The following is a 21,898-nucleotide window of genomic DNA, read 5'->3' on the forward strand; positions in this document are numbered from 1 at the left end:
CAAACATTTAGAGAAGAGCTAACACCTACCCTTCTCAAACTCTTCCGAAATATAGCAGAGGGAGGAACAGTCCCAAACTCATTCTATGAGACCACCATCACCCTGATACCAAAACCAGACAAAGATGTCACAAAGAAAGAAAACTACAGGCCAATATCACTGATGAACATAGATGCAAAACTCCTCAACAAAATACTAGCAAACAGACTCCAACAGCACATTACAAGGATCATACACCACGATCAAGTGGGGTTTATCCCAGGAAGGCAAGGATTCTTCAATATATGCAAATCAATCAAAGTGATACACCATATTAACAAATTGAAGGTAAAAACCATAGGATAATTCAATAGATGCAGTAAAAGCTTTCAACAAAATTCAACACCCATTTATAATAAAACCTGTCCAGAAAGTAGGCAGAGAGGGAACTTACCTCAACGTAATAAAGGCCATTTATGACAAAACCACAGCCAACATTATCCTCAAAGGTGAAAAACTGAAACGATTTCCTCTAAGATCAGGAACAAGAAAAGATTGCCCATTCTAACCACTATTTTTTAAAAAATATATTTATTTATTTATTTATTTATTTTATTTTTGGCTGCCTTGGGTCCTCGTTGCTGCGCGTGGGCTTTCTTTTAGTTGCAGTGAGCAGGAGCTACTCTCATTGTGGTACATGGGCGTCTCATTGTGGTGGCTTCTCTTGTTGTGGAGTATGGGCTCTAGGCACACAGGATTCAGCAGTTGTGGCACACAGGCTCAGTAGTTGTGGCTTGCGGTCTCTAGAGCGCCGGCTTAGTAGTTGTGGCGCACAGGGTTAGTTGCTCCGTGGGATGTGGGATCGTCCCAGACCGGGGCTCGAACCCATGTCCTCTGCATTGGCAGGCGGATTTTTAATCACTGCACCACCAAGGAAGCCCCCTCACCACTATTATTCACATAGTTTTGGAAGTTTTAGACACAGAAATCAGAGAATAAAAAGAAATAAAAGGAATCCAAATCAGAAAAGAAGAAGTAAAACTGTCACTGTTTGCAGATGACATGATACTATACATAGAGAATCCTAAAGATGCTACCAGAAAACTACTAGAGCTAATCAATGAATTTTGTAAAGTAACAGGATACAAAATTAATGCACAGAAATCTCTTGCATTCCTATACACGAATGATGAAAAGTCTGAAAGAGAAATGAAGGAAACACTCCCATGTACCATTGCAACAAAAAGAATAAAATACCTAGGAATAAACCTACCTAAGGAGACAAAAGACCTGTATGCAGAAAACGATAAGACACGGATAAAAGAAATTAAAGATAATACAAACAGATGGAGAGATATACCATGTTCTTGGATTGGAAGAATCAACATTGTGAAAATGACTATACTACCCAAACCAATCTACAGATTCAATGCAATCCTTATCAAGCTACCAATGGCATTTCTCACAGAACTAGAACAAAAAATTTCACAATTTGTATGGAAACACAAAAGACCCAGAATAGCCAAAGCAGTATTGAGAAAGAAAAACGGAGCTGGAGGAATCAGGCTCCCTGACTTCAGATTATACTACAAAACTACAGTAGTAAAGACAGTATGGTACTGGCACAAAAACAGAAATATAGATCAATGGAACAGGATAGAAAGCTGAGAGATAAACCCACGCACATATGATCACCTTATCTTTGATAAGGGAGGCAAGAATATATAATGGAAAAAAGACAGCCTCTTCAACAAGTGATGCTGGGAAAACTGGACAGCTACATGCAGAAGAATGATATTAGAACACTCCCTAACACCATACACAAAAATAAACTCAAAATGGATTAAAGACCTAAATGTAAGGCCAAACACTATAAAACTCTTAGAGGAAAACATAGGCAGAACACTCTATGACATAAATCACAGCAAGACCCTTTTTGACCCACCTCCTAGAGAAATGGAAATAAAAACAAAAATAAACAAATGGGTCCTAATGAAACTTCAAAGCTTTTGCACAGCAAAGGAAACCATAAGCAAGACAAAAAGACAACCCTTAGAATGGGAGAAAACATTTGCAAATGAAGCAACTGACAAAGGATTAATCTCCAAAATATACAAACAGCTCATGCAGCTCAATATAAAAAAAACGAAAAACCCAATGCAAAAATGGGCAGAAGACCTCAATAGACATTTCTCCAGAGAAGATATACATATGGCCAATAAACACATGAAAGGATGCTCAACATCACTAATCATTAGAGAAATGCAAATCAAAACTACAATGAGGTATCACCTCACACCAGTCAGAATGGCATCATCAAAAAATCTACAAACAATAAAGGTTGGCGAGGGTGTGGAGGAAAGTTAACCCTCTTGCACTGCTGGTGGGAATGTAAACTGATACAGCCACTATGGAGAACAGTATGGAGGTTCCTTAAAAAACTAAAAATAGAACTACCATATGCCCCAGCAATCCCACTACTGGGCACATACCCTGAGAAAACCGTAATTCAAAAAGAGTCATGTACCACAATGTTCATTGCAGCTCTATTTACAATAGCCAGGACATGGTAGCAACCTAAGTGTCCATTGACAGATAAATGGATAAAGAAGATGTGGCACACATATACAATGGAATATTACTCAGCCATAAAAAGAAACAAAATTGAGTTATTTGTAGTGAGGTGGATGGAGTTAGAGTCTGTCATACAGAGTGAAGTAAGTCAGAAAGAGAAAAACAAATACAGTATGCTAACATATATACATGGAATCTAAGGGGGAAAAAAAAAGGTCACGAAGAACCTAGTGGCAAGACGGGAATAAAGACACAGACCTACTAGAGAATGGACTTGAGGATATGCGGAGGGGGAAGGGTAAGATGTGACAAAGTGAGAGAGTGGCATGGACATATATACACTACCAAACGTAAAATAGATAGCTAGTGGGAAGCAACCGCATAGCACAGGGAGATCAGTTCTGTGCTTTGTGACCACCTAGAGGGGTGGGATAGGGAGGGTAGGAGGGAGGGAGATGCAAGAGGGAAGAGATATGGGAACATATGTATATGTATAACTGATTCACTTTGTTATAAAGCAGAAACTAACACACCATTATAAAGCAATTATACTCCAATAAACATGTTAAAAAAAAAGAAAAAAGAAATAAATATACTATGTTTTATTAAAAAAAAAAGAATTTAAAAATCCTAGTGAGTAAATTCCAAAAAGTAACACAAACAATAATGTCAATACAATTAGAAAGTGTTTTATAAAAGTTAAGTTGTTAACTGCCTAAGAAATTTATAAAAAAAAAAAAAAAGATGTGGCATATACATACAATGGAATATTACTCAGCCATAAAAAGAAATGAAATTGAGTTATCTGTAGTGAGATGGATGGACCTAGAGTCTGTCATACAGAGTGAAGTAAGTCAGAAAGAGAAAAACAAATACCGTATGCTAACACATATATATGGAATCTAAAAAAAAGAAAAAAAAATGTTTTGATGAACCTAGGGGCAGGACAGGAATAAAGAAGATGCAGACGTAGAGAATGAACTTGAGGACATGAGGCAGGGGAAGCGTAAGCTTGGACGAAGTGAGAGAGTAGCACTGACATATATACACTACCAAATGTAAAACAGATAGCTAGTGGGAAGCAGCCGCACAGCACAGGGAGATCAGCTTGGTGCTTTGTGACCCCCCAGAGGGGTGGGATAGGGATGGTGGGAGGGAGATGCAAGAGGTAGGGGATATGGGGATATATGTATACATATAGCTGATTCACTTTGTTATACAGCAGAAACTAATGCAACATTGCAAAGCAATTATACTCCAATAAAGATGTTAAATAAAAAGAAAAAAAAAAAAGAAGTAACGGGGACTTCCCTGGTGGTGCAGTGGTTACGAATCTGCCTGCCAACGCAGGGGACACGGGTTCGAGCCCTGGTCCAGGAAGATCCCACATGCCACGGAGCAACTAAGCCCACAACTTCTGAGCCTGCACTCTAGAGCCCACAAGCCACAACTACTGGCCTGTGTGCCTAGAGCCCATGCTCCGCAACAACAGAATCCACCACAATGAGAAGCAAGGAAGAGTAGCCCCTGCTTACTGCAACTAGAGAAAGCCCATGTGAAGCAACGAAGACCCAACGCAGCCAAAAGAAAAAAAAAAAAAAAAAGGTAACAGCTGTCAAATTTCCAAAATTGTTAAAAAAAGACAAACCCAACCAAGAGATCCATAAAGCTCAGCAACATTTAGGCAGGATAAATAGAAAGAAAACTACCCTCAAATACATCATTCAAACTGCTGAAAATCAAAGATAAAGAAAAAATTCTTAAAACCTTCCAAAGAAAAAGACTTATTTCATACAGAGAAATGATAAAATGATAGCTCATTTTTCATTAAAAAATAAATAAAAGCAGGTCAAAGACAACACAACACCATCTTTAAAGTGCTGAAAGAAAAATGTCAAACCAGGATTTTATAACCAGAGAAAATATCCTTCAAAAACAGAGACAAAATAAAGACATTCTCAGGGAAAAAAAAAGCTGGGTGAGTTTGTCTCTGTCAGATCTTCACTACGAAAAATGCTAAAGGATATTCTTCAGGCTGTAGGAAAATCTACCAGATGGAAATCTGGATCTAAAGGAAAACCTGAAGAGCACTAAAAATGTTACATACCTGGATATTATTTTTATAAAAACCATTTTTTTTTCTTTTCTTAATTTCTTTAAAAGACAGTCGACTCTTTGCAACAAAAATAATAAAGTATTGCACATTATATAACTTGTAGTAATAAAACACATGCCAATAATGCACAAAGGATAAGGATAGTGATGTAATAGTAACTCATGGAAGATTGTAATAAGTTAAGGATTCATATTGTAATCCCCAAAGGAGCTAGTGAAAAACAATACCAAGAAGTAGAGCTATAAAGCCAACAGAGGAGATAAAATGGGACATTTAAAAAAAATATTTGATTTATTCTAAAGAAGGCAGAAAAGGAGAAACTGGGACAAAAACTAGGGGTATACATACACACACAGAACAAATAGCAAGATAGTAGACTAAAACCCAATAGTATCAACTATTATAATAAATGTAAATGGACTGAACACTCCAATAAAACAGCAGAGATTACAGAATGGGGGGGGGAATCAACACTTAACTCTATGCTGCTTATAAGGGACATATTTTAAAAATAAAGATATAAACAAGTTGAAAACAAAAAGATGGAAAAAGATATACTACACAAACAGTAAGCATTAGAAAGTTTACAGCTAGATTAGTATCAGTCAATGTATATTATAAGACCAAGGCTAAATAGTTACATTTGATAATGAGAAAAGGACCGATTCATCAGAAAACAAACAAAAATTCTAAACATGTGCTCATCTAATAACAGAGTTTTAAAATACATATAACAAAACTGACAGAACTAAAGAAAGACACAGGCAAATCTTCAGTTTTTAACATCTCTCAGTAGTTGACAGAATAAGTAGATACAATTTAGTAAGAATATTCATCTTGACATTCATAAAACACTACATTCAACAACTACAGAATGCAGTTTGTTTAAGTACATATGGAACATTCTTCAAGATATACCATATGCTGGGCTGAAAAATAAGTCCCAGTAAATTGCAAAGGACTGAAATCATACAGAGTATGTTCTCTGACCATATTAAAATTAAATTAGAAGTCAGTAACATAAAAATCTACATCCCACTAATTCATCTTACTTTTTAAAACCATTCGCATATTGCTTAATCCTTTTTATCTAACTTACTCTCTCTGACTCTCCTTTATATGTCACTTTCAAGGTCACAAATGTCCTGCTGATCCTCAAATCCAGGCCTTTTAATTAATTAATTCAGTACACGGGTAACTTAACTGAATAAAACACCCGTTCCTGAGGACCTAATATGTGTCTGACCCTCTGCTGGGGATAATAAATGCTATTGCTTAAATAGCAGTTTGGATGTGCCAGGCCCTAGGTAAGTACTTTACAATTATAAACCCTTGTTATTAAATCTTCATGAAAATCCTATGAGATGGGAACAGTTTTAAAGATGAAGAAACTGAGGCAAAGAGAGAGAAGTCATTTGAACCATGGTCATAAAGCTATTAGGCAGTGAAGCCAAAATTACCAGCCCAGAAATTCTAGCTCCATGGCTGTGTTTCTTAACTGCTGTACTATACAGGCATACTTTTTTTTTTTATGTTCCACTTTATTGTGCTTTGCAGATATTGCTTTATTTGCAAATTGAAGGTCAGTGGTCACCTTATGTTGAGCAAATCTATCGGCACCATTTTTCCAACAACATTTGCTCACTTTGCATCTCTGTGTCACATTTTGGTAATTCTCACAATATTTCAAACTTTTTCATTATTATACTTGTAATGGTGAGCTGTGATCAGTGATCTCTGAGTTACTACTACGACTGGCTGAAGGCCTAGATAATGGTTAGCATTTTTTTTAGCAATAAATTATTTTTAAATTAAGGTATGTACATTGTTAGTTTTGAACATAATGCTATTACACCCTTAATACACTATAGTGTAAACATAACTTTTAAACGCACTGGGAAACCAAAAAAATTTGTGACTCACTTTATTGCGATATTTGCTTTACTGAAGTGGTCTGGACCCAAACCTGCAGTCTCTCGAAGGTATGCCTGTATAGTCTTTGACTTTAGTGATCACAGAATGGTGGAGGGCAGGAGAAAAGACAAGTAAACCATCCTACTGCAATGCAATGGATGTTTTGATCACCCCCCCGCTACCCCATTTACAGTGTTTCTGTGCCTTATATCTCAATACTGAGGCACTTAGTAATCTGCCTTATCACCCCTTTATAAACTTACTTTCTAGGAAAAAATATGATAATCTTTATACTGTAAAAAATTAGCTATAAAAATTTTAATATTGCGTCAGGTGTTGAGAGCATTTGCATTTTAATAGATTCTGTCTGATTTAGGCAAAATACATATTTCTAACTTTGGAATGTCAGGCATTCAGAGGACACATGAAGGAAGGTTGTGGGAGAGGTGTGGAGATCTGCCCAGGTATTCTTAAAATCTAACCACTTGAAGAAATATGGCTTCTTTATAATTAAATAAGTTAGAGTCATAATACTCTTTATTGATGAGCATTATAGAAATTAGTCAGTGATTCGAGTTTGTAATGAATCATCTTCAGGAAGTCATTTAACTTTGTCTCAATTGTTATATCTTTCTTTTTCTGTAAATGAGAATATTTGCTCCATAGGGTTGTAAAGATTAAATGAAAGAAAGTATGTAAGCACCGCGGCATTGCATGGCATACAGCATATGATGCTTGATAACTGTTAAAAAAACCAAAAAGATGTGTTAAGTCTCTTTATATTAATGTGTAAGTCTCTTTATATTATAAGACAAGGGAATTTTTTGAAGTAAGTTTTATAATAGTTTGGCCTTTCCTAAGATCTCAAGTCCATAGAGAATACTACACACTAAAGTAACAATCAGAAGTTAAAAAAAGGGTATACAATTTCAGGCTGAGCCTCTGGCTGTAAATTTGCAAAGGCTTAGTTTTTTAGGAGTAAACAGTAAATCTTTCTGAGCTGAAGATAATAAAAGCAACAGAAAATAAGGGTTTTTTAGCCAAGAATTCCATCCTAATTTATGTCATTGACATAATGATGTTTGCACAATCGCAAATGTTTAATTCTGGGTCTTGAGAACCTATACAAGTTTTCAGAAACCATAGCAGACTATTTTTCAGTTTTCAAAAGAGGAGGTGAAAACAATAGGAATAAAATTTTCCCTGAAAATGTTCAGTTTGAAAATTAGATATGAAAGTGGATTTTTCATTTTGAATAAACCATGTGATCATGGTTTAAGACACAATGTTCCCTGACAGAGGTAGAACTTTTTTCTGAGACACTAGAGCCCAAAGGCTTTAGATGGGACACTGGCTTTTGAAGGGTACTAGGGTAAGTTGTTCCACTTCATCAATTGCAGTTTCATTATCATTAAAATCAGTGAAACAAACAAACCTCAGTCTGTTGCAACTGATTTTAAACAAAAAGTTCCCATATTTTTCCTCCTTTTTGATGATCTACAATACAATTAAGGAAGGTGGAAGTCAGGATTTGGAAAGGTGTTGGGCTGCAGTAGTTAAGTAATGGTCATCAGTGAAGATTCCTATGGGATAAGGCTTATGAAATTTTCTCTTTCTGCATGAGAATTTGACCTTCAGTTAATTGTCCAGTTTTGTTCTTGGGACAACCTGATAAAACTGATACGTTAATTATGTTACTAGGGAACATTACTTAGGGTGAAAATGATCCCTGATTGGTAGCCTGTCTCTGGCCTGGAAAGGCCACCAGTACCTCATAGAAAGTCCTATATTTGTGATTTCCCCAAGTGTGATGACCCTTGTAGTGGTGGTGGTCCTTCGTGGGCATCTCAAAAGCTATGTCTATGGAGTTGTTACAAGATACACTGGTTCCTGTGGTACATGAGGGTTTTAAGCCATGGTGACTCCACACCTGCCTGATGTGGACCTTGTGTCTTTGAACTTGAGCTGTCATTTTGGGTGGGGATTCAGAAGGCAGCCCCTGGAGGGCTGCAAGGATTCCCGCAGGAGTGCCTGACACTTCCCAGCAGGCAAGCTGTGGCTCCTGTCCTACTGAGCAGACTGGGGTCTATCAGCATCTTATGAGTCTGGATGTGAAGTTGAACCAAAGACGACCCCCTTGAGGACACTGCAGATACATCACAGATGAGATATAATAAGAACCAGAGGAAAAGTAGTACATTCCTGATTCCTGGGAACACATTTTCCACTTAAAAATGACAGTCAATAAACATTTGCTGCTATTGATAAAACAGAGATGCAACATTTCCCCTCGATGTTTCCTTGTCTCTGGCTCTTACCCTGAGTCTTCCCTACAAAACAAAATACCTTTTAACTACTCAAGCTGTGCTCACTAGAATGGAAAGCTGAGTAAGGGTGCTTTCATGAATGAATATCTGCAGTTTCAGGGGCCTTCAGAGAAGGGTGGGCCATGACAAACAGGAATCAAAGTCACAAGAACCTTCCCAAGTCTCCAGGTCTATAGCAAATGTTCACATTCTTACACTTTTGCTTCTTATTCTTCTACCCTCTCACTCCTTGCTTCAATATGACCTCTTTTTCTCAGGGCTCATATACTGAGAATCTCTTTTAAGTACCTGATCTCATCTGTTCCTTCTCTGTCTTTCTTCTCCCTAGAGTTCATCTCAGTTTTATCTCTCTGAGTCTCAACTAGCTTGAAATACCCTTGACTGGGAATGCCCAAGGTCACCATTTGGCTCTGTAGCCAGCTGGTAAGAGTGACATTTGAGGTCTGTGCCTCATGCCCAGTGCCAGGCTTGGGAATACACACGCCTTCTCACTTCATCGCATGGCTTATATTAGTTTCCAAAAGCCTAAGAATGGCACAGCTGGTTGTGAAATCTGATGGTAGAAAATTAGGAGAAGTATCTACTGAAAAGGGAGGGGACAGGCCAGAAGAGGTGTGTGCATAGTTGGAGGTGGTTGTAGGAAAGCCTGAAGCCACAAAAAATGGGCTCATCTAGCAGGCTGCTCTCAGGAGCGTTGACAGGAAATTCTGAAGACCTACTCTATCCTTTCCAGGAACTTTACCCTGTTTTTCTGTAAGAAGCCCTCATGGTACATTTTCTTCATACTGTATATAAAAGAGAGACACTCACATAATGATAGTGGGTGTGTTAACTTGTAACAACTGGTATATCCTTTTAGGAAAGTAGTTTAATATTGTTTATCCTTCTGATATCATTAATTCTTCTCCTGGACATTACTCCAGGAAGCAAAAGTAAACCAACAAAACCACATACATGATTTTTTTTTTTTTAAATAACCACGAAGGCTACATAGCAATATGGAACTGGCTGAAACATGAAAGAAAAAAAGCGGAATGTCTGAATATCCACTATGAGTACGACTTTGAAAATATATGGGTACATGTGGACAAAGGCCAGAGTGCAAAACAAAAATGAAAACAGTTGTGACAAGGGAATACAGTTATAGATGATACGTTTTATTTTGTTTAAAAATTCTTCAGTCGTGTTATCTTGTTTTACATTTAAAATGAAAAATTAAAATAAGAACAATCACTTAGTCAAGCAGGGGTTAGGAAGGATTCGTCTTAACCCTAATGTATTTATGAGTGGTGTAGGTTATTATTTTTACACCTGTGAGATACAAAGAATTCTTGGATTATGATATACAGTTCTCTTTAATTTGTTTTAGGTAATCTGGTCTAGGTAAGAGTAAATCACAATAGCCAGTGGTTAAATAGAGTTTACAATGTGCTAGGTGGTTCACACGTATTAATTCATTTAATCCTAATAACGCCCTTATTAGGTAGTTCCTATTAAACTCCCACTAGGCAGAGGAGAAAACTAAGTTCAGAAAGGTGAGGTACCTTGCTCAAGGCCCTGGCTTAGCTGGTGAGTGGTGGAGACAGGATTCAAACTCTTGCCAGTCTGGCTCCAAAGCTGTGCCCTAAACCAACGTCCTAAGATCCACTCAATGGATGACTAGAAAATGGTACCATGGGTTTCTAATTCAGGCCAATGCTCTTTCTACTGCACCAGGCTGCATCTTATCTGGCAGGTGAGAAAGCTGAAAAGAAGACTGAGTGACTTGCTCATGGTCACATGATGAGCTAATGGCTGAGAATTAACTACTTGACTTATAATCTAATGATTTTCCTATAATCCCAGACTGCTGGGAATGAAAAGAAAAAAACCTAGCTAAGAACAAAAGTAAATGAGAAAAGGCCTCAGGGAAATCAAGCCTAAGACCTTTAAAAAGATAAAAATCTTCCTTGTCTCTTTGCTCTGGCATTTCTTTGAATGTGACCCTGTCCTACATGCCACTGACATACGTCTGTGCTCGTGGATCAGTGACCTACACGGGAGGGAGGAGGGTGAGGGAGAAGAGAGGGCTTCTGGGAGACGCAGCTATCACGGTGCACATCTGCTGCGCTAGGACTTGCCCAGACTCTGCATGTGTGCCTGTGTTGTATATGTTCACATGAAGAAATGACATATCAATCAGGTGGGCTCGCTGGAAAATGTAACCATCTTCCGATTTAAAATTAAAAAAGATTCTGTAAGAAAAACTGAGCGTGGAGGGGTGATGGTTAATTGTGCGCCAACTTGGCTAGACTACAGCACTCGGTTGTTTAATCAAACACCAATCTAGGTTTTGATGCGAAGGCGTTTTGTAGATGTAATTAACATCTGCAATTAGTTGACTTTAAAGGGGATTACCCTTGATAATATGGGTGGGCCTCCCCCAATCAGTTGAAAGCCTTAAGAATAAAAACTGAGGTTTCTTGGAGGAGAAAAAAAATCTGCCTTAAGACAGCATTAACTCCTGAGTTTCCAGTTGATCTGAACCTACTGATTTCAGACTTGCCAGCCTCCTAATTGCATGATCCAGGTTCCTTAAAATAAATCCATATCCATCCATCCATCCATCCATCCATCCATCCATCCACCCATCCATCCATCCACCCACCTATCTAGAAAAAGGGAGAGATCCTATTGGTTCTGTTTCTCTGGGAAACACTGACTGATATAAAGGTCTTTCCAGGACTACAAAGTACTGTGAGAATACTGGGCACACAGATCCACCTGACATACAGTTCATGAAGAGCAGAAAGCAACTGAAAACGCAGGAAGCAAAGTCTGGCTGAGGAGAGATGATGTTACACGCCACCCTGCAGGCGGGGACCAGAGCAAACATTCCTCTCTGCCCCCGGGTCACAGCAGGCAGTTACAACAATCTCAGCACAGTCACAGCTGAGAGGGATGAGCTTACTGTGAAACACAGGTCCAAGGACCTATGAGTCCCTGTAGCAATAAAACGATAGCTGGGAGTACAGAACACGCACTCAGATTTCTAGGAATTAACAACAAGGAGGTAGTAAAAGAACCTCCTCCATGAAGACTGACAATGACCTCAAGGCATCCCCCGTGTCCTGCTGAACACTGAAAGACAGTGTTCTGATCTGCTTCCCATTTTAAAAATAAATGTGTCCTTTCACATTTCTTCCTTACCATCCTTATCACCCTCACCACCATATATCCCAGCAGTCCCATCCCCTAGACGACTTCTGGGGTGCCAGACGGGAAGGTGCAGGGCAGACAGTCAACCTCACCTTGGCTTCTGAAGTGGGTTCCAAGAAGCACAGGCGATTCCCAAGTCCCTCAGCTGCCAGGCAGAACTTCCTCTGCTCCTTGTGAACGTTGGCGACGCACTGGAGGACCACTTCATCTTCCTGCCAGGGGAACAGAGACCCATGTGAGCAGTGAGGGGGCTACCTCCCCACGCAGAGCCAAGCCCCCAAGGCACCTCGCTGTGCCTTTATCAGGTACGCTGAGGGGCACATGCCTTTGAATATTAGATAAAGGAGAGTTCGTTCTTCCCATGGCACAACCGAGCTCCTCCCTTGAGTTAGGACTCTCCTCAAATCTGGGGTGGGGTCACAGAGAGCAAGTACATGGAACAGAGGTACTACTTAAAGACACAGCGAGAGCCTCACTTGTGAAATGTACAAACTGCCCACCATCCAAGCGAGCAGTTGGTGTCAACACTTGAGTGAACGAGAAAGTAAACCTAAGCGATCTCTCCAAATAAACAATAAAACAATGAGGTGAGATTGAGGGAGACAGAGACAACAGCAGAGATCTGAGGGAGGTGGGATTTGTGGAGGGAAAGTCCATTTTATGTCAGGGAGAGGAGAGACATGTTTTGTCGGGGGGAGGGGGTGCACGCAGTGATAACGCATCTGCCGGAGGTGACAGAGGAGGCTGTGGAGAGAGGCAGCAGATGGGTGTCAGACACATGGGAAAGGAAGACAGAAAGAAACCTGGAGGAGCCAGACCGGAAGGAGATGCTGAAGGCCGAGTGGGGGAGCCACTCTGGATTCCCAAGGAGGGGACCTTTCTCCTAGGCACCAGTCTCAAAAGCAGCCCTCCTCCAATTGCAGACACCTTGTTTGAATGGCATTCCTCTGGTTGATGGTCCAGAAATGAGGCTGACCTCCATGTACACTAATATGCTCACCCCGTGCTCAACCCTGCCTGAGGCGGAGAGGAAAACCTTCTCCTTACCAACCCCTCCCTCCTTACTCCTCCCACCCGTCAGTCCACAGTCTCTCTCTCCACTACCGCCTGACTTTGGGTTGCAAACATCAAAAAGATTTCCAGGTGTGATGAAGTTAAAGGAGTAACCAGAGGAGCATCAGGTGGAGCTTTCTCCTTAGCAATTGCTCTCCTGTTGCCCGTCTCACTCCCATGTCCCCGCTGTTAGTGTCTGTCGTGGAGTATTGGAAAGGCGTACTAAATAGGCATGGTTTTTCTTCATCTGTGTCTACAGCACACGTGGTCATGTGGAAAAATGAAATCCTCTACTTGGTGGGACATGAAGAGAGGCAACAGAACCAAGCCCCAGAAAGATGGCTGTAGGTGCCCAGGGATTGGCCAGGGGCAGCAGGGAAATTCGAGAAGCCACAAACCACAGACATATGAGGTGAAGACTGAGGGAATAAAAAAAAAGCTCCACACTTTCACTAGCACTGAAATGTCACTGTTCATCACTAAATTGAGTCAGTAATAAATTCAAGCCTCTGCGTCTAGTGAAGCCAGAATTCAGTCTTCGTTTGAATTGAGACAGAAGAAAACTCCAGAATACCGCTGTTCTCAAAATGTGGGCTCAGGGAAATCTCTGGCAAGGATGAAGTTTTTCCCCGGGGGGGGGTCTCCCCCAGATCCCACAGCAACCAGCGGTGATACCATCCTCCCTAAGGGGCACAGGCCGTGGGGGAGTACTCTGAGTTGATGGAAGGGTGCTACAAAACAGTGGCCGTGGGCGTTAAATGGTCTGTACTGCAAGAGGCAATCCTCATAACACATAATTTACCTGTCCAAAATGTCAAGAGGACCCCTATTGAGAAATATCTAAATATCTCCCACCTACGCACCACTCCCCAGTGAAAACAGGAAAATCTGGAAATCACAGGAGTGGTTTTATGGACCAGACTTTTCACGAACTCGACAGGGTATTCTGTCGAGTGAAACTCGACAGGGTATTCTTTTCAATATGTGTCTTCGAGAATCTCTTTCCATGATCTCCTTTCCCATGCTCTTTCCACCCCAAAGTGCCCAAACCACCTTGCACCAGCTGCCTTGGGATCTTTGTCTTCTGAAATTGACCTGTGCTATAATTCACATCCTCACAACCTAGGCTGCCAATCAACTGATGAAATAAAAGAACTACCCTGGGGACTTCCCTGGTGGTGCAGTGGTTAAGAATCCACCTGCCAATGCAGGGGACACGGGTTCGAGCCCTGGTCTGGGAAGATCCCACATACCGCAGAGCAGCTAAGCCTGCGAGCCGCAACTACTGAGCCCGCGAGCCACAATTACTGCAGCCCGCGTGCCTAGAGCCTGTGCTCTGCCACAAAGAGAAGCCACCGTAACAAAGAGTAGCCCCCGCTTGCCGCAACTAGAGAAAGCCCGCACACAGCAACGAAGACCCAACAGAGCCAAAAAATAAATAAATAAATTTATTAAAAAAAAAAAAAAAAAAAAGAATTGTCCTGGCTCAGCAACCACTTCCTAAAGGGCACCCGTGTACAGGCGCTGTCCAAGTTAGCACTCTGGGGGACACAGGTGGGTGTGGGACTCTGGGTCAAACTCACTCTTCTCCAAACACTTTCGCTTTTTTCCACACGGAACCGTATGCTCCGTGCTGACCTGGCTACAGACACCGCCTGGCGTGGTAGCACGTACCTGCCTTCGCTCCAGACGGCAGCTATTATCTCCACAAACCTTCAACAGACAGACATCTGGAGCCTTGGAGTGCTTGGCCCGGAAATCTTTGCACCATTTGGAATCATAAGATGAGTTAATTGAACCCATCTCATGAATTCTCTCACTCCCTAGTGAAACACAGAACGCAAGCCCCCCCCAGTTACCAGCTCTATCTAGTTTACTGATCCCTATACTGATGTATACTTTCTCCCCTCTTGCTATCTCACTTCCTTTCTCCCTTTGCTTTAAAGCAAACCTGGGAATTTCCAGATGATTCCATTTCCAAGGAAGCCCCTTTAATCGAAGGTTGGAAATTCTTCCACGTTTGTTATCTCCTCTCCCCAGAAGCTCACGCTCTCCTCACATCCCCCAATGCCAACTCAGATCATTCCTCTTCTACTCAGGTGCAAACACTCTTCTAGTTTGAGACACATGATAGCCAATCTCCACATCTTCTCTGGCAATCTATCAACAGACTAATTACTTCTCCCACCATTTATCTGACTCTTAATGACAATCAGGAAATTTGATAAACATTTTTGTGTGATTTCAACACACATGTAACTGACTACCTTCCAAGGGCAAAGAATTCTTCCAGGGTATCGTGGAGTACACCAGGTTTTGTAAGAGGAGATCTGTTAATACTTTCATGATGGAGCTGACAACTGAAAGCCCAGCCCACAGCCTTTCTCCACTCTGCTTCAGCCATCATCTCAAGTAACTTCAAGGTTCATGTGGACAATCTATTCAAGAAGAACACCTAGACCTAATGACTGCTGCTCTGTTTTAGTAACACACTCTAGTGAACATTCCCTGTCATAACCTAGAATGATTCTAATTCTAAAATCCTAAACTAGACTATCTTACTCTATAGATGCAATCTTCTCGCTTGCTTGCGTTCTCATTCTCTTTCACTATTCTTGCTTCCCCCTTCATCAAGACGTCCAGTTCCAAGACGGCACTGCCATCTCCATTATTTCCACCACCCCAGCAAGGAAAATGATTGATTTTTTGATAGAGAAAACAACACAACTTTGAAGTTTTGTTCTACTATAAATTTATGGGGTTTTTTTTGGTAATGCATTCTCAGCTTGTTTGAATCTTTATTCACTGGAACAAGACCATAAAGTTTGTCCTTTTTTGTAGGACTTAACAGCAGATCCAACACAGTCAATATCAAATAATAATACCTTCCATCTGTAAGAGGGCACAATAATCAGTAATGGTAAGACCTTTCAGACCCAGCCTCTGTCATTAAGGGTGAGGGGTATGAATCCCCTAGGTCTCCAGGAAATAATCTCTGTAAGATCACATAAAGGTTTCTGGCTTTCTACCAAATAAGTCAAAAGTTCTCTGCCTGGCTTTTTTTTTTTTTTTTTTTTTAAATTATTTATTTTATTTATTTATTTTTGGCTGCGTTGGGTCTTTGTTGCTGTGCGGGGGCTTTCTCTAGTTGCCGTGAGCGGGGGCTACTCTTCGTTGTGGTGCGCGGGCTTCTCATTGCGGTGGCTTCTCTTGTTGCAGAGCATGGGCTCCAGGCGCCGAGCTTCAGGAGTTGTGGCTCATGGGCTCTGGAGCGCAGGCTCAGTAGTTGTGGCACATGGGCTTAGCTGCTCTGCAGCACGTGGGGGTCTTCCCGGACCAGGGCTCGAACCCGTGTCCCCTGCATTGGCAGGCGGATTCTTAACCACTGCGCCACCAGGGAAGCCCTCTGTCTGGCTTTTAAAGCGTCCCTCCCCACCACTGTTGAGTTCTCCCCTCCACCTCTAACCTTATCTCTCCTCCATTCCTATTGCCTACTGTCTCCCAAATAAGTCTTGCTCAGCATCCATGAAATGCTCCTTCTTGAAATCCCTCCATTCCTTCATTCGACTGTGTATTCTCCTAGTTCTCCTACCTTTCCAATGGATCCTTCCCATGTTCCCTTTCTCCAGCCACCCCTAAATATAGGGATCGCCCAAGGATAGGTCTTTGTCATTTTCCCTTAGCAATCCCATCCATTCTTCAGGTTTCCAGTTTTATTCTGAGAAGTCGTTATGCCATCTGTACCTCCAACCTGAAGGCATCCCAAGGCCCCAAACCTCCACCTATTCCTAGCTTGATCCATGGACTTATCAACACCTCAAAGCAATATGTCCCAATGCATCAAAAGGCTTCCTTTTCCGTCTACTCTTATTTTATGTTCCCTATGTTTGTTCATGACACATCCAACCCCTCTGCAGCCCAGGCTCAGCATCATCACCCCCTGTCTATCTATGAGCCTCCTCTCCCTCCTGTCCTACAGCAAATGGGCCAGAGGAAGGAGAGACTGGAGCTCCAGAGCCCAGGACAAGGCTATAACAACACCCAGAACATTCTTCCTCTGGTCTGTTCCTGGAGGCACAGCTCTGACCTTATCATTTTCCTACTGAAAATCCGCTATGACTGTCTACACGATCCATAAAACAAATATAAATTTCTTGAACTAGCATATGAGGACCTTCACCTTCCAATTTATCTTCCCGAGTTCTTCCCTACAGACGTCCTTGGCCTTCTTTACCTCCATGCCCTTACTCATGCTGTCTGTAATTCTAAAGCTGCCATGATTTGCCCTATTTTTCCAAGTTCATAGATTCCCTAGCCTCCCAAGCTTGGCTCAAATACCACATTCTTTACGAAGCCCAGGTCATCTCACCTCTCCTGCCGAACTTCCATAGCAATTATCACCATACTCTTGCATTATGATTATTCATATGCATGTCTTATCCCCAGCTACATTTTATATCTGGAAATGGCTCACGTTTGCTAATCTCTGATTGTGTTAACAGGCACTGTGTTTTACGCACAATAACCCATTTAAGCTTCACATCAACATTATGACGTAGGTACCATTGTAATCTCTATTTGACAAATGAGCCCCTGTGCAGAGCAGTTAAGTAACTTGCCTAAGGTCTCATGGTGGCAAGGGGTAGAGCCTGGTATCCAGTCCAGGCTCTATATCCATGGTCTCTCTCAGCTCCTCTCGGTTGAATTTGTACCCCTTGAAGGCAGGGTCCCCATCTGGTTCAAGTTTACACCTATCAGGATACTCACAAGCATGGTACCTTATACACATTATACACCCAGTAACAATTTATTGAATGGGCGTGTTTTCACCTTGTAACCCCAGTTAATTACAAACTCTGCTAGAGCAGAAAACGGCTTCCCCATCCAAGCTGGGAACATAATGTGTTTGGTAAAATCATGTTGGCTGATTGGGATATGGAATCCGATTAAAAGAAGAGATTTCTCTACTCTCATGTAACAATAGTTATTGTAGAAAGGGTCACTGCTTCACTGGTGAGTCAGAACTGAGTAATCTCATCAAAAGAGAACAGACGTTGACATAACGAAGTAATAGGGAATAAGCAATGATGAGGCTTTGGAGTCCATTTCAAAATTTTTTAGTTTCTGTTGCTTAGTTATTATTATTACTGATAATAATGACCATTCACTCTATACCAGACACTCTGCTGAAATTTCCCCCCAGATTATTTAACACTCACACCAACACAACCATTCTAAGAATGAGGAAACCAAAGCTCTAAGGAATTAGCCGATTTTCATGAATGACCATTTAATGAACAGCCATTATGTGCCACTATGTTCCAAAATCTCAGTTTAATCCTTACAACCACCCTTGGATAGGTACTAATATTCTCTCTATTTGTGGATAAAGCGGTTGAGGCATAGAGAGGTTAATTAATAACACTGCATAGCATGGAAGTGACAGATTCTGACCTTGAACCTAGGATTTCATGAATCGGGAGCCTGTCCTCTTTACCATGGTGCCAAATTGGCTCTCGACTCCAAGAGACTGACCTTAGCAATAGGTCTGAAACTTGTCTTCCAGACTCTAAGGCCCATGGTGATGGTGTCGATAAAAATAGATATATCCCAGCCCTCTCACGTGGCCATACAACTTTAAAAAGTAACCAAATCACAGAGCACGATGCCAGAGAGAACAGCCGGAGAACTTAGGAACTAATAAAACCAAATTTCCCTGAGTCCCATGACTATAACAATGGAAGGAGTGAACATCACCCCCAAACTTGTAGCAGAGTGGAGAAAAAGATTAAAAATCCAAGGTATATCACATATCAGCATCCCTCCAAGCTCTGTGGTTCACGAGCACCAGCTATTCCTGTCATAGCTTGAGCCTGTGGTGGTGGTGAGTGATTGTCCCTGAACAAGAATATACAGCCTTCATCTCTCTTTGCTGAGATTTCATATTATCACAGGTCGCCTCTGACAAAGTAAAGTTCTTTCTGTACTCTGCTAGCTAAAGAACTCTGAACTTGAAAATGAATGGGGTTTGCCTATTCTATCCCTACTCCTCCTTTCTTAGCCCCTGGCTCCCAGCCCAAGGACTGGAGTGTCCGTTTTCGCCATCTCGGAGTTGATGGCCAGAGGCACCTTGGCTCTCCCTCTTCTCTCCGGGTCATTCGCAAAGGACTCTTTGGGACAAAACAAAATGGCTGACAGCCCTACTTAAGGTAGATCATTAGGCAGCTGATGACAGCCCTATAGTTAGCTGTGCACATCACTGGGACAGAGAAGCACGGGAGCACGTGGGACAGAGTGCAGTCCAGCAGATTTCATGGTCCACGTTTAAGTGCAGATATGACTGCAGAGGACAATCCATAACCACTGATCGCTTTAAAAAGGAATATGTGGCCTAGCCACTCATCTGGCACTATTTGGGGAACTGGTACGGTTAGAGCTAAATATATACAGACATGGGTAACAGAGCTCATGCTAAGGCTTTACGCCAAAGCATCTCTTAAATGAAAAATAAGTGGGCTATTGGGATGACGAGACCATCCACAGATTATTTCACAAGGATTAATGGCACTGGCGGTCTACTGTACATTCTAAGTATCAATCATTTTAACTATTTGCTTCCTTAGATTCAAAGCTTCTTAGAAGCAGGAGCCGCTCATTTCCCTGTGAATCCTCAGTGCCTGACACTGAGTAGAAAATCACAAATATTTGTGAATTTAACGAAAGAATCATATATTTTGAAAACAACTAATAATATTAACAAAATATTTATGTATAAAAATTGCACCATAAAGAGACTTCTGTATTTTCTTACTTGCAGAGTCTAGAATGCCAACATGGAAATAGTTGGGATATATAAAAGGCTCTAAGTAAGATACCCTGTTCACTTCCACAATGGCCCTATGAGACCTACAAATATTCTTAATCTCATTTAAAAAATTATGAAGCTAAAGGTGATGACTGAGGGAGGACATTAACTAGCCTGATGTCCAGCTCTAGAGGCTGACATTATGTTGTGTCTCTAAGGATAACATTTCTAGGGGTTTGCTGTTGCTATTGTCTGTTTTGGTTTTAGTATGATTACACCTCTGGAACTCGTTGTTTTTCCAATCTGTCAAAAATCAGGAATGGCTCCTATCTCTGGTTCCTTACTACTCACTGGTTGCTGCGAAATGCAATAAAATGGAAAGGACAGGATCCCAAGAGACAAAGATGATACAGTTTATCATTCCTCCCTTTTTAAAATACTTTCATCATTTGGCTCATAGGGTAGACTTTCTCTTGCTTTTTGCTCCTATTCACTAGCAGCTCCTTCTCAGGCTCCTTGGCTGGCCTAGCCTGTGTAATGCTGGAGTAATGCTCCCAGACTATTTTTCAGAGTTCTTTTCTTTATCTGAACTCCCCTCCCTGGTCATCTCATTTGGTTTCATGGCTTTAAAAACCATTATGTAGTCATTAATATTATTGACTCTCAAATTTGTATCACCAGCTTAAACTTCTCCTCTGAGCTCCAGACTTGTACCTCCAATTGCTTAATATGCCCAACTCCTAATCATCTCCCCTGTACGTTCCTCCTGTGATCTATCTCAGGACATGGCAACTCCATTCATTAGATGCTCAGGCAAAAGAAAAATCTTGAAGTCATACTGATTCCTCTTTTTTCTCACCTCACTTTCACACCAGCAACAAATCCCACCCATTCTACCTTCAAAATACATCTGATTGGACCATCTTGCATCCTCTTCACCACCACCACCTGGTCATGCCATCGCCTCTTGTCACCATTACTGCGATCACCTCTGAACTTATTCCCCACTCGTATCTCTTTTTGACACAGTAGGCAGAGGAAGGCTTTTAACTGAGACCATGTCTCTCCACTACTCAAAACTCGCCTGTGGCTTTCTGTCTTACTCAGGAAAAAGGCAGAATTCTCACTGTGGCCTATGAGGTCCTAAAAATCTGCCCCCCTGCCTGTGATCCCTCTTCTATCACTCTTTTGCTTGCTGACTTTCAACTGCACTGGCCTCCTTCTAGGAGCTCAATTTTTTGAAGCATGCTCCACCCCCCCCAACCCTTTGCCTCACTTCTTTTAGGTGTCTGCACAGTGTCAGTTTATCAGAGAGGCCTTCCCAGGTTACCCCATATAAAATTACAACCCCATTCCCACTCTGCACTCCCCATTTTGCTTAATCTGCCTTCTTTCTGCACTAGCACTTACCGCATAAGAACATGTGCTTGTTTGTTTCTGATCTCTTTCCTCCCTCATTAGAATGTAACCTCCATGAATACTGTTTTGCTCACCACTGTATCTCCAACGGCCAAAACAGTGCCTGGTACAGGTAGGCACTCAGTCACCAAATAAAAGACTAGTGGTTTTATTTCCTATTAAATACAGTGCCCTCCAAAACTGATGAATTCATTACACCCTTTTATTCCTTTACAGGAAGCGTCCAAACATTCCTCAGTTTCAGCTGGAATTGCTTATGTTAAGGGCTGACAAACAAAAGAAGCAACCCACAGCCTACAATCCTCTGGCCCTCTCTGCTCCAGCAACCGAAAGAAGTGTCCTGTTTCCTCTTTATAACTTTTCCCATTGCCGAGAAGGCTGAATTTGAAGTCTGATGATAAAATCGACTCAGCCTCCCTCATGGCTTGGTCCCTTTGGAACTTGCAGAGAAGAAGGCAAAGAGGAAAGCCTTCCCTGAGTTTATTAGGGAGATCCGCAGGCACTAGGGTTCCC

The 21,898-nt window shown here is 41.4% G+C and overlaps 1 protein-coding gene across 1 annotated transcript in view; it reads right to left on the bottom strand.

Annotated features, from left to right (window-relative positions):
- The window catches only part of RYR3 (ryanodine receptor 3), a 378,467-nt gene extending 364,511 nt beyond the window's left edge, over nucleotides 1–13,956 (bottom strand). Inside the window, exons 1-2 of the mRNA XM_068538049.1 lie at nucleotides 13,900–13,956; nucleotides 12,201–12,332 (exon numbers count right to left, since the gene is read on the bottom strand). Coding sequence (XP_068394150.1) covers nucleotides 12,201–12,332; nucleotides 13,900–13,956 — 189 coding nt within the window. The remainder of the gene's footprint in view (nucleotides 1–12,200; nucleotides 12,333–13,899) is intronic.
- Between the last annotated feature and the right edge of the window lie 7,942 nt (nucleotides 13,957–21,898).

Source organism: Eschrichtius robustus, chromosome 1 (assembly GCF_028021215.1).
Source record: "Eschrichtius robustus isolate mEscRob2 chromosome 1, mEscRob2.pri, whole genome shotgun sequence".
Taxonomy (NCBI): Eukaryota; Metazoa; Chordata; class Mammalia; order Artiodactyla; family Eschrichtiidae; genus Eschrichtius; species Eschrichtius robustus.